General features: G+C 39.2%; 1 protein-coding gene across 1 annotated transcript; it reads left to right on the plus strand.

Moving 5' to 3' along the window:
* Positions 1–38: 38 nt before the first annotated feature.
* Positions 39–15,339, plus strand: cdh18a (cadherin 18, type 2a; the record flags this gene model as incomplete). The annotated part of the gene is made up of 2 exons (XM_038738277.1): positions 39–266; positions 15,045–15,339. Coding segments are annotated over exons 1-2 (523 nt in total), but the record flags the coding sequence as incomplete, so codon positions are not given.
* Between the last annotated feature and the right edge of the window lie 347 nt (positions 15,340–15,686).

Below are 15,686 nucleotides of genomic sequence, written 5' to 3' on the forward strand. Positions count from 1 at the left end.
TGGAACACAGGGATAACTTTACAAAAGCACACACCACCATGAGGATATACACCACCTCCTGTCTCTGTCCCTTTCTGGTCTGCCTCTGCTTCATCCAGAAGTGCTACGGGGCGAGCCACCACCCCAGCAATGTGCCCTCCAAGAACCAGACCAAACTGGCCAACGGGGAGACAGAGGTGCACCACAGGCCTAAGCGTGGCTGGATCTGGAACCAGTTCTTTGTTTTAGAAGAGCACATGGGACCAGATGCACAGTATGTGGGAAAGGTAGGATTTTAGTGAACTGACTGCAACTGTAAAAAAGAAATCTTTTGATCCCAGGGAACTTGCTTTTGAACAGCTTACTTGGCATTTCTCTCTCCTCTTGTTTATTGAGAAATGGGTTACAGCAGCAGCAAGCTGTTCTATTGAGGTAGATTGCCACGTCGGCATTGTACACGCTTTTTTAAATCTTCTGATGTGGAAATTCGGGTCTCGTTTGTGAAGGTGTATGGAGTTTTTTTTTTTCTGTCGTTACGACGGCTGACCGAATTCCTCTTATGATAATGTCCAAAAAATGTTTTATTCTCTGTAATTAGGAGTGACTCTCAGCATGCCAGCCACTCTGGGCCAGGATGCAAGAGAGGAGTTTGAAAGTGAGAACAGCCCTCTACATCAAGCTATCTTTGAAGTGAAATATTAGATTTGATCTCACTGTGGGAAATGTACCACCACAGTAAGAACCTGGACAGTAGTGCAATGGGACAGCCAGGGTGCCTCAGAGTTAGAAAACTTTATGAATGTAATTTCAGTGTCCCTTACAGTGGAGAGGATAGTAGTGGGTATTCTTCCTGCTTGTGCATAGGGCACGGTGTAGCCTGGTTGTTGGTGGTGCATTTTCTGTTAGCTCTACAATAAGCCACAGGGAGCTGGTTAAGTCCTCTACTTGCAGATTGCCTGCCCTTATCTCCTGAAATGTTAAAATGTGTTTCTCCACTGCAGTGATCATTATTCTAGGCACTCAGGCACAAACTAATCCCCTCAACTGCACTCCGAGAGAATTGAGAAAGGCAGAACGCTCCTCTGACTGCACATATGTCTGCATTTCAACAACGGCACCATTTGAAGGAAAAAAATAAAATAAAACAGGGATGACATGCTTGGAAAAAGGGTGAAAGGAGAAAAAAACAGCCAATATCAATTTCCTGCTTAACTGTCTATTTATTGAATAAACCTGGGGTTTTAATCACAAATGTCCTTTGCGAAGATGACAAGGCAGGATAGAAAGGTTATTTATTGGTGAAACATGCTTTTGATAATGTTATTTGATGCATGAATGAACCATAGAATCCCACGGTGCCAACGAAAACAATCCCTCAGCATTTATGAGGCATTGTGTCCTGAGTATTAGACAATACCAATGGTATTTGCTGCATATTCAAAGCGTCTGTTTGTCGATGTACTAACTTCATGAAGAAGTAGTTACGCTTACATTAAATCCATCCACTGCTTTGAAGTTCGTGATTGTTTGGTTTGCTGACTGACTGGCTGGCTGGTGTGCTAGTTCTACTCCTACCTTAAGGGTGTTGTTGTTCAGCATATGTGTGTATGCGTGTGTGTAAGTGTGTCTGTGTGTGACTCGTGCTGCTGATGAAAGCAGAATAAACATAAACAGCTAATCCTGGATGATAATAAAGCACTGAGAAGAAACATAAACATTATTAAGGAATCAATTTGACATGCATGTTTAAAGAGATGAGGTCTCCAGATGGTTAGCACAAAAAAACATTTAATTGTGGGTTGGGACTGGTGTGCAGTGTCCTAATGTGGCCAGGAGACAGAATGACCCTTAATTAGACGAAGACAGGAGAGGAGGAGGATTAATTCACTCAGCACGTACTGGGCTGTTTTGTTTTTTTTTCTTCCTCCCTTTGCTTGATTAAAAACTCTGGACATTAACAAGCAGCAAATGAGCAGTTCCACTACAGGGAATTGCCAACACTTTCTTTGTTGATAATTGCTTTCATCAAAAAATGTGAAGTTTTAAAACAGACTTCATGATGTGATGCGGGGACTACAGCACACTGAAGTGGAATTCTAAGTATTGCACCGTCAACATAAAAAGCATTTGTGCTAAGAAATCTACACCGTCATACCACAGTGTAAGACTTGGCCTTGGCAGGTTTAAATGTTATGTGTACATTTTACCAATACTCTCACATAAGGACAGCAAGGAGTGACTTCTGGGAATAAGCGAAGCGGCCAGTCTGTCAAGAACATTTTTAATCCCCCTGAGGTATGCCGTAAGTGACACCTTCTGGGGGGGCTGATGCATTTGTGAAATGACAGCTTTGTGCATGAGTGAGACGCAACTGCTTGGTAGGGGACAGGGCTTGTCCAGATAGGAGTGAGGAGACAATCCACTCTCTGGATGGAGGCGCGAATGTCTTCAATGTCAATCAGTTCAGCTTGGTGCTTTGAAGTAGTCAGGCAGGTTACAGACTGGATGGTAATTTTTAGAAGACGATGCAAATCCTCAAACCCTGAATGAGTATGAAATGCGGTGAACTGTCTGCTGTAACTTATTTGGAGGACGGGTACAGGTGTTGGATTAAAAAAAAGATCCTTGGTCAGGAATCCTTGAGTCGCTCCATCATGGGGTGTCTCGCCGCCGCTACAATATACAGTAAATAATTTAGACTTGACAGAATGGGTGCTTCAACCCAGACTAGGAGGAATACCCCCTGTCTTATTGTGTGTTCATTTACAGAGTAAAGCAGCAACCTGTTAGAAAGGTGTCTAAATGTTTTATTCATACATCTAAAAATGGATTGTGCTGTGACAGAATCAGGCAACTGTCTTGTTGTATGCACAGTAATAGCTCAACAGTGGGAAGGGGGGGAAAGTAAAAAGAGTTTTTACATAAAATTGCTTTTCACCCACACTTTGCAATGCAGGAAACAAGTGCATGTAGATTGAAATGTTTTCAGTGTTAAACCAGTGAAGTGTTGCATGAAATAAAAAGGAACATTTCCCAGCCAGTGTTACATTACTACACTGCGTTGTTGAAAGATTCTGAAAATGGCAGAAATAAATACTTAGCAACCCGTGAGAACTGTTTATGACACTGACACATGCTCATATGAGTGCAGAAATGCGTCTGTTTGTGTGTATTAGGGCTACAACAAAAAATATTTTCATTGTTGAGGACTGTTTTAATTACTGTTTTGATTCATTGAAATTAATCAAACCCATAGCTGGTTCACAGAGCACAAAATTACATCTTCAATTGTAGAACCAAAGATTTTCTATTTACAATGAAACAAACTAACAAAAAGAGTGAGTGAGTGATTAACTCATGAAGTTGATATGGTGAATGTTTTAGCTAATAGCTGGCTATTTACATATCAAGAGAGAGAAGAGCCACTTGATGAATATTGGTGCAATATTCACTATTATTATTAACAATTTTATAGCTCTGCTGTGGACAAACTGCGAGAGGTCTCTTTACCTGCTAAATGCTCCTCTATGCTATCTAATTGCTAACATTTTCTCCTGTCAGTGTACAGTACAGGGTACCCACGGGTTAAAAAGTCTTAAATTTAATATTCTAAAAATATTCGGTTACAAAGTGTGAAATTTCATTTACAAATGTCTTAATTTTTTCTCGTCCTTTCGTAGGATTAAATAAATGCCGTAACATCATAAATAAATATTTTTTGTGTTTGTGACTTTACAATTTACTCCGTTTGATGCTATACGGCAGTACAGGTAACACTGCTGTTTAGGCCAGAGTTTAGCTTTACGCTCTGGACTGTGGAGTGTTCACGGTACATGAGCATCCAAGCTCTGGTGCGAATCAGTCAGTTGTTAGGAAACAAAACCTCTCTGATGTGCTACTAACAAGCTAACGTTAGCTGGTCGACTCAGAATGGACAAGTGTGTGAAGTTCAGAAGGCCAGAGATATGGACATGTTGGGGGACGAGGCTGAGGGCAGTGGCGCTGAGGTTAGCACTACGAGTCAGTCACACTATGGCCAGCGCTAATGAAACAGCGGAGCTGGAAGACCCGCTGCAGGTTACTGGTCAGTGAATGTTACAACAGCAATGGAGAGACGAGTGAATGACACGAGGACCGTGTCTGTGTGTTGGCTTTGCGCCACTGTTGTAGGGTAACTTATGTGAATGAAAACATCCAACATGCTAATGGACATTAAACTTACGTCATTCAGATGTGCTGATCACCGGGACGAGTAAAAAACTAACCAGAGCCCAAGTCATTATCCCCACAAATATTGCATTCATTTTATGTTATCAGATTACAAACACACAAAGCTATCATATATGAATGTCAGTATTATAATAAAATCTTAAATTTAACTTGGAGAATCCTGGGGGTACCCTGCAGTAGGTTTATCGAGCTTTTGCTGACGCTGCCTGCTGCATCTGGAAGTGAGGCTGATGAACCCAAACTGACCCAAGCAGTAAAGGCTTTCAAACCAAACTAATTAGCTGAAAGACACCAAAAGTGTTGTAAAGCCTCGTAGAGAAGGAGACTGCAGTGTTAGGTCATAATTCTCTGTTTAATCAATGAATCCAGTGTTGATAGAAAAATATTGATTGGTGCAGCTTTAAACAATTAACAATGTCAAAACTGATTAAATGAACAATTGTTATAGCACCAGTAAGTGTTGTCTTGACATGTGTGGCAAAGAGAAAGTCATTGATTTTTCTCACCTGTGTTTCAGGTCTTTGTTTGGAAAGGCTCATCGTTCTCTGGTCATGGTTAGAAATCTGTAGTGATGTGTCCTTGATAGGGTCTCACTTTCACAAAACAAAATATGATACAAAGTTAAGCAAGTTAAGTCAAGTAATTACAGTTTAACTTCCATTGAGTCAATAACTGCAGAAAATAACACTTGAAGCTTATGTCTGCTGTCTGTGCAGGCATGCATAATTTCCAAAGTGCATTCCCCTGTCCACTGGCTGAAACATTCAAACATATTAGCACCATTTAGACACTTGAGACTAAAACCATTTGCTTTCACTCACTGCCAGAGCACAAGGCTGAAACTTCATGTTTTGTGCGGACAATTACATTTTGGTCTCATTCAAATATTGAATTTTAGCAGCAGTTAGAGGCAGAGCCATTAAATGATTGTCAGAGTTGCTTCCGGGACTCTAATAATCTCATTACTGTACATCAAGAAGCCAACTATCCTGCTGGGAAGACAACGATTCATTCTGTTTCTCCCCCCAGTTGTCAAAATAGAGGACAACTATTAGGGCGGATCTCGGTGATATGCATCAACAACACGTCTACAGCACAGCCCTCATCACTGTCTTTTGTATGGTCATTAGACAGGCGCTCCATCATCAGGGTTTACTGTGACTGTTACAAATCAATCACAGAGAAGGAGTCGCTCAGAGGAGTTGATTGGGAGGGAGCATGGCCAAAATGTGGATATAATCAGACAATCAAGCACGCCCACACAAAAAGTGATTAAGTCCTCTTGAGTGAAGTGTAAGAGCTGAGATTCAATCAAAAACAAACCCACCCCCCCCTTCACTAATTGCAAATGTGAAGCCAAGGCACTGATCATCAGCTAGGGCGCATAGCCTGCTCATTTCTCCTTTTCTTCATCCACCACCAACCCCCACCCCACCCCCGCTCCCATCACCATGCACATTGTTGATGGAATGAAAGCCCCACACCTTCAACTCCCATTTCTGCCTCAACATGGTCATGAATCTTTTTGGAACCAAGATGAAGTAAATGTCACTACTGTTTGTCCAGTGCCAGACTGATTACCAGAGTTGTGAAAGTACAACAAAGAACACACAAATGATGTTGAGCTTTCAGCAAAGCATGCAGAGCTATTAGTAGCCTTGTGCATCTATAGAAATGTGCTGTGCCTTCGTGTAGCCTGTAGGCAGTTTAGCTTTGCCATAAGGCTAACTCACTGAAAGTTTAACTTGCAGGAAAATCAATAAGTATTGGATCAATCAGCTGAAATGTAGCCACAGTGGTTGTGTTTTGACATATTTTATGCTCTTTGCCTGGTATAAAAATGTATCCTGGATTTCATATTGTCATATGCTGGGTTTCATGTTGTACGTGTTCATTTTGTGACAGCCAGAGAGACATTTTTCTTGGTCATCTCCTTGTTCTTATTCCACACAGCATACATAGCGTACATAATGAGTAGACATAACAGTAGTAAAGCAACATCCCTTAATGCAAGCAGAGAGCAAACAAGACTAGCTAGGCACATACATTATGTGGATCTGTACGCCGAATATGTCCAAGCCATTACAAAGGACATTCACCAATAATGCAATCCAACCAGGCGCATACATTATCAGGATCTGTAAAATGAAAACGACTAAGCCAGTACCGAAGGGAAAAGAAGTGGAGGAGCAAAAGAGATGAAGGTCAAGCTGTGTAGCAACTAATAATGTATCAGGATGGCACTCAGTAGAGCGTATCCTCTGATGTTGCTGTGTAATTGTTAAGATTGTGTTACACGTCACGCGTTCCTTTTCCAAAAAGTGGATATTTTCCACGCTCTATTAAAGTTTGCCAACATTAGGAAATTAAGGATAATTTTGTTGACTCTACTGAAATAGGACATTGTCCCATGTGCACTTCTAAGCAATTTGGCTGATTATTGCAGCACCATGTGGCCAGTCAACTCTATATTTTTCAGCAGAAAAATTGGCCGGAATAGAATAATTGGCATGGTGGTTATGTCTAAACCAAGACTGAATGCTGTAATGGTGCATGATGTTCTATTGGAGACTTTGAATCTTCTTGAATGCTTTCAGAAGTGATATGCTTTTGGCCATCCATTGCAGCAGCAAATCTTGTGCTAATGCATTCATAAATGTTTGTAAGATATTCTGTATGCAGTTGTTCATTCATTTTCAGTAGTGGGTTGCAGGATAGCTCTGTTGGTACACTAGATGGCTGCTGGGTAATGCAATTAATTGTCAACATTAGAACGGAGACGTTATTTTATTAACTGATTAATCAAGTGACAGAAAATGGATCAACAATCCAATTCCAGGAATTATTTTCAAGAAGAAATGCCAAACATTTACTTGATCACTCATGTATTGTTGCAATATATTGTAAATTGTTCTCTATTAAAGTGGCATTATGTAGTTTCCAGTGGCCATTAGCGGTCTGGTCTTCAGATAGCAAACAGATATGTGCTATAAATAAGATTGTTGCCACACTTCATAACAATTAGACCGCAGTAAGTAACTTTACGGTTGTGAAAGGGTCTTCCATGGGTGTTAATGTCCTGCGCCTTTATTTTGCATTAATGTATATTATGGCAACATCTACAGGTGAGGAAGCTGTCTGCTATTGGTAAAACGTCAATAAATGTATGTTGAACATTTCAAAGCATGGGTAGATATGTACTTAGGTTAGCTGGCTGCCTCTGCCTTAAATCACTAGTAAAGGCTAGTAAACAAATCGCTCCACACTTGCTTTTTACCGTTGCATAATTTCTTGCAGGCTAAAATCAACACTGACATAATGCCGGTGGTACTCAGGATAGTAATATGGGCCACATTTGCTGGTGAAGTAATGTAGAAAGTATCCAAGGGCACCAGATAATGTTAGCAAATGCTAGGTGTTAGTCGACAAGCTAACCTTAAGTAACTTGAGCTAACTAAAGCACAAAATCACAAAATATTTCATATGCTTGGCAGTAATGTTAGTTTACCTGTCCAATAGGATGAAAGCCAACTCTGTGTCAGACTCCAGCATTTATGATGTTGACTTTTCGGCTTTAGCACATAAAGTTTCGTCGTTGGTCTTAATACTTACATGGAGTTTGTATTAGAGTCTGTGTTGTTGCACTTTTGGGAGTATGTTGAAGTGATGAGCTCTTGCTAGAGTGCCAACTTACATATGAGTGCCAACTTCGTAAACGACGTACAGGAGGCGCTGGGCCCCGTCTTAATGAAATACAGAGAGCAGATGATAGAATCAGGGCCTGTAAATTACACCAAAACATAAAAGCATAGTTTTTTCTATTTGTTTGGCTTAAGTGCTCTGAAAAAATTCTTGATTCAGTTTTTATTATCGAATTCCGTTTTCTGTATCACGGAAATCATAGGGCCCTAAATCATTAGCTTTAATCTTAGTTAATATGTAATAAAATATGTTTGATTGGATTTCTCATATGATGAGAACTAGTGTTACAAATGCAATACCAGCACAATATTACGTTATCAAATGATAAACCCAATTTATCAGATTACAGATATTGTGAATATTTTACCAACCTTAATTTATTCTAATTGCAGTTTCAGGATTGTACATGCTTAGTTGAGAGTAGATACAACAACCAGTGTCATGTTCAACCAACCCAGTCAGACCGAAGAAGTCCAGAATCTTTAACAGGTCATACTGTAATTCATCCAGACAAACATATATATATAAAATAAACCACTACAAGAAAAGATATTTCACATACTGGTATATTAAATGGAATACATATAGTCCAGTCCTATAATCCACTTATTTTTATTTTATCAACAGTTTCTCAAAGATTTGACAGTGAAGAAAAGATAAAATAAGATAAGATAGACTTTATTGATCCCACACTTCACTTGTTACATCAGCAGAATGTAATAAAAAAAAAAATCTGAATATGTTATGGTGTCACTATACAGCCTTTAACAGCAGTAAGAATAGTTGACGATCAATTTTTGAGCCAGGAACCAACTTAATTACTTTTGATAATTGTGATTATTGTGTTGGTTATACAGATGTAAGAGAAACTATGAGCAGCGAATGTTAGTGTTTTAGACTAACATTTGCTGCTCACAGCTTCTCTTTATTCATTTGTGCAATTTTCACTCTGTGCTGTAACTCATAATTTGTAACTTTTCATTTGTCATCAACTCTGACAGACTAAATGAGTGACTGAATAACTATAATCACAAGTTGCAGCTCTAGTTTGATTACATTTGTGACCCATTAACTTTATTATATTATCCAGCATCACTACATGAGTAAAAAAATACAATGTAATGTTGCAGAAATAATGTGGTACTGGCAGATATTTATCATTTATCAATCCACTAAGGATTGCTTTCTTCCTCAAATCTCTTCTCTCCTTGTAATTGACTTTGACACCTGACAAGTGGTACGACAGAGCCAAAGGTAGACTGTTTGGCTGTGAGCACCAATTAGCTTGTGAACACAAAAAGTTTAAGGCTGCTCTTGACAATGAGTATACAGAGCCTGGCAGGGAAAACACGTAGCTTGTTGACAAAAGAAAGTGAAGATACACTTTCTCTCAGGTTGCTCATCTGGGCATATGATGAAATTATAAGTGAGGTTTTTCTTGCGATTGGAGTGTTTGCGCCAGCGACTTTAGAGCCCCAGACTCTGTTGATCTCTTTAAACTCCTCAGAAATGCATTGCCAGCTGCCAGCCGCCAGCCACATGTCAGTCATATTATTCCACTAGTCTTTAATAAAGTCGCCCATAGAGACAGAGAGATAAAAACAATCCCTTGTTTTGATGCCCTGTGGAGGAAAAGGATTCCTCTAAGTCGTTGTGGGGAGATGACAAAACAACAAGGTTGCAGAGGTTGTATTTTCAACTTTCTCATGATGTTTCCCCTGGACTTCTCTGATCACTGTGTATGAGAGATTTCCATATATTTCCTTTCATTATTTATTGCATGAACTGGACATTACTGACATTTTCATGTCCCCTTGATCCAGAATGCCACATGTAGTGCTTATGTATGTTAAGCTCATATCGCGTGTGCTCTGCAGTTTAACAAAATTGACACTAATTACATTAAGGCGGGAAGTCATGAAATTTTCTGTGTGATCAAAATGAATGAAGTATAAATAAAATATTCCAACGCTGAAGCCAATATGCAGTAGCAGTACCCTCTAAAGAGAAATGAAGGCTTCAAATCATGTTACAGAAATTTCCTCCAAGACCACTTTTATTTTTTATTTTTTTACAATCAGCTTTGATTAAGAAGGGAAAGATGTGAAATTTCTACTGTCCCCTAAATAGCACTGAGGGCAGTCTTTGTCCAGAAAAAATGTCTTTTTTTTTGCCTCCTCTCTCTTTGGTATCATCAAGCAGTCACAGATGGCTAGTAAACATGAGAAAGTTGTATGCAGTTTACTTACGGCCAGGAGGTATATCACTTTAAGATCTATAAATATTTGTTGTTTTATGTTGTCTTTTTCTGGTCCTTAAGGCTGCAGTTGACTGAAATTATTTTAATTTACTTGACTGTTGCAAAAGAAATTAACAGCAAATGCTTTTACCCCCGGCTTTATCAAGGTACTACTAATGTTTTTTAACTTTTTGCCTGACCATAGCCATCCGAAAAACCCCAAAATATTATTAAATAATTGCAAGGGTGTATGTTTGATTTCAGATGTGAAATCCCCGCCCCCCCCTCTCAAAGCCCACTGTCTTCTGATTGGCCAAGACCATATATGGAATACCGGCTCTGTATAGCTCTGTGTGTGTTGTACAAAGGAGCCGTTGATAGAGAAAGCTGTTGAAAACAGAGTGTTCAGAACAGGAGGAAATCTGAGGTTTGTGCTCACAGGGATTTCATTTATATACTTTAACCTCATGTCTCCTTTAAGCTACATATGGCCCCAAAAAGCTCCACCAATCAGATGGTTAGATTGGCCTGTTTCGAGCCTGACAGACAAAACCCGGGACAAGAGAGTCTGCTAATTCCAATGCCATTGCTCATAAGCCTTATTGCTGTGGGTGTAGGGTGAAAACTGAAGGTAGCCTAAATGAGAAAATCTAAATATTCACCAACTTATAGCTTCACAAACGTGGACTGTGACAGGTGGACAGTAAAATAACTCATCTTAGAGAGTGTTTAGTGAGTACATCAAATCAAAACTGTAAAAGTGATGGGGGCATTGCTCCCCAGTTCTCAGTGGAAATTACCTTGTAACAAGATATTTGCTCAGCCGAATTTCTGACATAAGTTTGATGTTGACCTGGACTCCCTGGCAGAACAGATATTGCATCTCCGTGGGACTTCTTGCTGGTTAAAGGGCCTATATGTATTTTTTCAATGAAATCACTTATTAATAAATCAAATTTTTACTTCCTTTTTGTCAATGGACTCTAACCTCACTTAGAAATGAAGCACACGCCTGTTTTCTCTGTTACATGCATCAGGCACTTTTCTACTTCTTATGTGAGGACACCAGGTTGGGATGTGGCCCTGCGCACTCTCCCGAGCCTCTCTAAGACTACAGCGACAACACCGCAGCTAACAACATTTAGTCCACTTAAACCATAAAATAACCGGCTCCCAGCACAACACAGACTCCAACATAAACTCCATTTAAGGATACAAAACAACAACAAAGTTTTATGTGCTGAAGCCCATCAGACCAAATGATGTCGGGTAAAAACAGAAAACACTGGAAAGTCACGGAGTGCGTCACGTTAGCTTGCTGGCTAACGTCGTGCAGTTGCTAACGTTATACAGTGCAAACTTTTATTGCTTTCCACATCACCAACTAACGCGACCCATGTTACTATCCTGTGTACCACCGGTATTATGTCTAAGTAGCCTGCAAGAAAGCATCTAATGGTAAAAAGCAAATGTAGAGCGATTTGTTTACTAGCCTCTAGTGATGTCAGGCAGGGCTTCCAGCTAACGCTACATTAGCTTGGACCTGCCGCTCTTTGCTTCGTAAGGTTCAATTTAGATTTATTGTCGTTTTACCTATTGTGTAACGAGCGTAGATTAGTTCAACCGCAAGGTAATAAAAATATTATTGTAACGTTGCGGTGGGAGTTTCCAGCATGTTGTGTGAAGCTGTCTCCCTGTCTGTCTATAGCTGCTGTCCCACTGCCTTATTCCAGGAGTATTGTGCCAAAATGCGGCTCACTGCGCTGTATGAGTCGGGAACGTTGAAGTAACAGAGCCAGAACATGTCTGGAGAAAAGCCACAGCCTGTATGCCAGTTTTTCTGCATTTATTGCAGGATTTCTGTATGAAAGCGGTTATGCTTCGGATTATGCTCGCTCATGAGTACACGCCTACAAGCACACACCTGGTTGCAATATTTAAACCGCACCGGTAGTGGCCACTGAAAACTACATATTGCCGCTTTAAAAATATGATGAATTAAAAAAAGTGTTGACTCACATTATGTTACACTCACTATTTTGTGCATACCTCTGAAACTTAAGAGACCTTGTTTTGTTTTTTCCCTGAAGATATCTGTAGAGTCCTGGATCCCAGATCTTCCGATCCTCACTGGAGTATACAAAGTTTAGAAATGTGTTGATGGTTAAAAGGGTCAATATATCATTCATACATTATGTATAACACATCTATTATGAGTAAGCAATGGACAATGGTGGAAGATAAGGGTGATTTTAAGACCAATAAAGACTGCATCACCTGCAGAGAAGACTTAAAAAATAATTATACTTAATAAACTTAATATAACAGACTTAATATATTCATGCATGCATCCTTTTTATTGCTCAATAACTCTTTTCTGATTTTAATGAAGAGTATCCTCATGTTGTTTCACTCTCAGCTAGCTTGACACTGCTGTGCTTTCAGTTCGCAATGTTTATGTAAAAGCCGGCAACCTGTGGACACTTTTATCACCCATAGATTTTGGAAGGCAGTAGTCGCCATATGCATCATTGGTTCGCACTTTGCAGAGCATGATTTATTGGTTCCTGCAAATGAAGTGGATGGCTAAATTAGCACCGGCTGGAGGCGAAATTACATTTGTGAGATGTAGTTGTAGAGCGCTGCTGGACAAAGTGGATATATCCTAGTAGTAGTTATGGAAGTGGTCTGTACTTGTAATAAGTAATAACTTAAATAATACAATCCATGTGTTTCTTGTTTTGAAGGTTGTGTTTTATATTAGTATAATCTAGTAACTGATTAACTACCTGATTCAACAGGATCTTTGACTCCTTATCTAATTACAGGCTTGATATTTAGCACGGGAAGGACAGTTAGCGCTAATCAAGAGTCAGCCCAGCAATCAACAGCAGCTTTCTAATTAGTAATTTATTTGCTAGTCTGGGTTTTGATTAGATGTCGCCTGAGGACCTCTGCCGTTCAGCTTGTTAAATAACTTGTCTATTTGAATGGTTGTGCATCTTATAGAAGAAGTACTGAAATGTTTTTTGTAAATATAAATGTGTACATCTGTGGTTGTACTTGTTGTTAAGTGGTTGGAAAATACACCTGTGTTTGCCAGAAACAAGCTTCATGGTCAGTAAGGTAACACTACGCTAATTCATTTGGTTTTTCCACTTGTATCCTTGCACACTCTACAGGTTTACAGGCTGTCATGTCATATCTCCCAGCAGAGATGGAGGTTCAGTGGTGGATTAGCAGTGCTGCAATAGTAATTAATTATTCAACAAACAGAAGGTATTATGTAGTTTGGTCAATAATGGGTGTACTCCAAAATACTGTAGCTGGTTCCCAACTCTGGGACTGCACCAGTCAAACACATTTACAACAAAATCCTTATCTATCACTGATATCAGTTGGAGAATCACATGACTGGTTAAAAATATCTTTGTTACTGTGATGTGATTGGTTATAAGTACACTGTCAAGCAAGGTAACATATCAACAGTATACTGAAGTTTCTAATTGGCACTCAACAAAAAATGATCTGTCTTTTTAGCAACAGTTGTAATTATGATTTATTACTTCAAAGTTAAAGTTCCTTTTCATGGCATTTTTACATTATTTAGTTTTATTTTAGTAGTTTTAGTTAGTATTTTGTCTCCCCTTTTACATTTTGGTAGTTTTTTTTGCAGGTTTCATAAAAACTATGCTTATTCAGAGTATAAATATATGACAATGTGAGGAGGGGGAAAATATATCCTACAAACAAGTATGTGTATCGTATGTTATCCAAAGACTTGCATGAATCTTGATTAAGGCTGAGATGCACTTTGGAATTCAAAGTTTGTGTTCACAGCTTGTTGATGTGCAAATATAAAATACAAAAATACCACCAGTATGTAAAGCTTTGCCAATGCTCAATGAAAATGGATTGTTCTGTTATGTTGAGCTGTGACATTTCCCTAAGGAAAAATGTCTGTGTTTCTTAACATGTTTTATTCATGGATAAAAATGAAATTTCTTAAATGATGATGTTACCGTGGCGCCCTGGTTTGGCAATTCAGTGGTATTGTAAAATATATTTATAAAGTCTAAAACTGCAACCCAGCTGAGCAATTGGCATGAAAGTCCTAATCCTCTTGGTGTCAATTATGGCTGAACAAGTGGCTCATTTTTCTCTTATTCCTCTCTCTCCTGGTGAGAAAGAGGCAGCGCTCTTCCATCTTGAACAGAGTTGTAAGGATTTCCCCCAAAACTTTAATCTCTAAAGATGCATTTCTTCAGCGATGCTTGGGTACAGTCAGGCCTGAGAGAAGAATATTGAATAATGTAATGTCTGAGTTAGATGTTGGGAGCTTTCTGAAGCTGAAACATGGGCTGACGATCACCGTGCAGTGCAGTAATGCTGCAAAGGTTACTGCTATATAAAGAACAGATGTTTTTAAATAGTCTTGGTAGGGATTATATCAAAGTGTAGTATTTTAGATGTGTATTTTATTCTTATAAAACCTATGTTTGTCTTCATATGGACTAGGGCTGCGACTTTTTATAATTTTCATCAATATTGTTAATTATTTAGTTTAGCTTAGTATTAGTTTAGTAATCTTAAAATCTTCACATTTGAAAAACTGTGTTGTTTTTTTCTGGAAAACTATTAACCATTTACCAGTATTTGAGATTAACTATGTCAGTTGACTATTGACTAATCAACAAATCATCTCAGCGCCAATATGGACATCTTAGTGGTTGCAGTCCCTGTTCATGAATTTCTACTGCAGTGCACTGTGGCCACTGTGAATGTTACGAGTGTGAATCATATTTTAAAAACTGTGAATCAAAAGCAGTCCTAAGAAGTGATTTTGGCAACATCCTCTGCATTCAAACAACGTCTTGTCTCGTTTTCCTTGCAGCTTCACTCAAACTCAGATAAAGGCGATGGATCCGTCAGGTACATTCTGAGCGGGGAAGGAGCTGGGACTATATTTATCATCGACGAAGTGACAGGAGATATTCATGCCACTAAGAGCCTGGATCGGGAAAGGAAAACACATTATGTCCTGCATGCACAAGCCTTGGACCGCAACACAGAGGAGGCCCTGGAACCAAAGTCAGAATTCATCATCAAAGTACAAGACATCAACGACAATGCACCTAAATTCACAGATGGACCCTTTGTAGCTACGGTGCCTGAGATGTCTGAAGTGGGTGAGTAGTGCTACAAAATAAACTGGACCTCCAAATAATTGCTCTCTTCTGTCTGAATTTGAGTGTCATTTATGTTGCTTTTAAGATATGTGTCATGGTTAAAATCCCCTTTACACCTACAGTAAAGAGAAAACTACAAGACCTTTGACTTTACAACGTGTGTATGTTTCAAATAGACTCATGATCTAGTACTGCTGCTCTAAGATGGTTTAAAAGAAGGTATTACCATGAAGAACTGTGATCAAACATGTTATTACCCTGTGCGGCACTCTGGTTTGCCCTCTATGTGATAATGTTCTCCAGAATGTTTGATCTTCTGTAAGCCAGCCCAGTCCTCTTTTTCATCT

Source organism: Micropterus salmoides, unplaced genomic scaffold (genome assembly GCF_014851395.1).
Source record: "Micropterus salmoides isolate LMB-PRFRI ecotype aquatic unplaced genomic scaffold, ASM1485139v1 Ms_hic_scaffold_2281, whole genome shotgun sequence".
NCBI classification, from domain to species: Eukaryota; Metazoa; Chordata; class Actinopteri; order Centrarchiformes; family Centrarchidae; genus Micropterus; species Micropterus salmoides.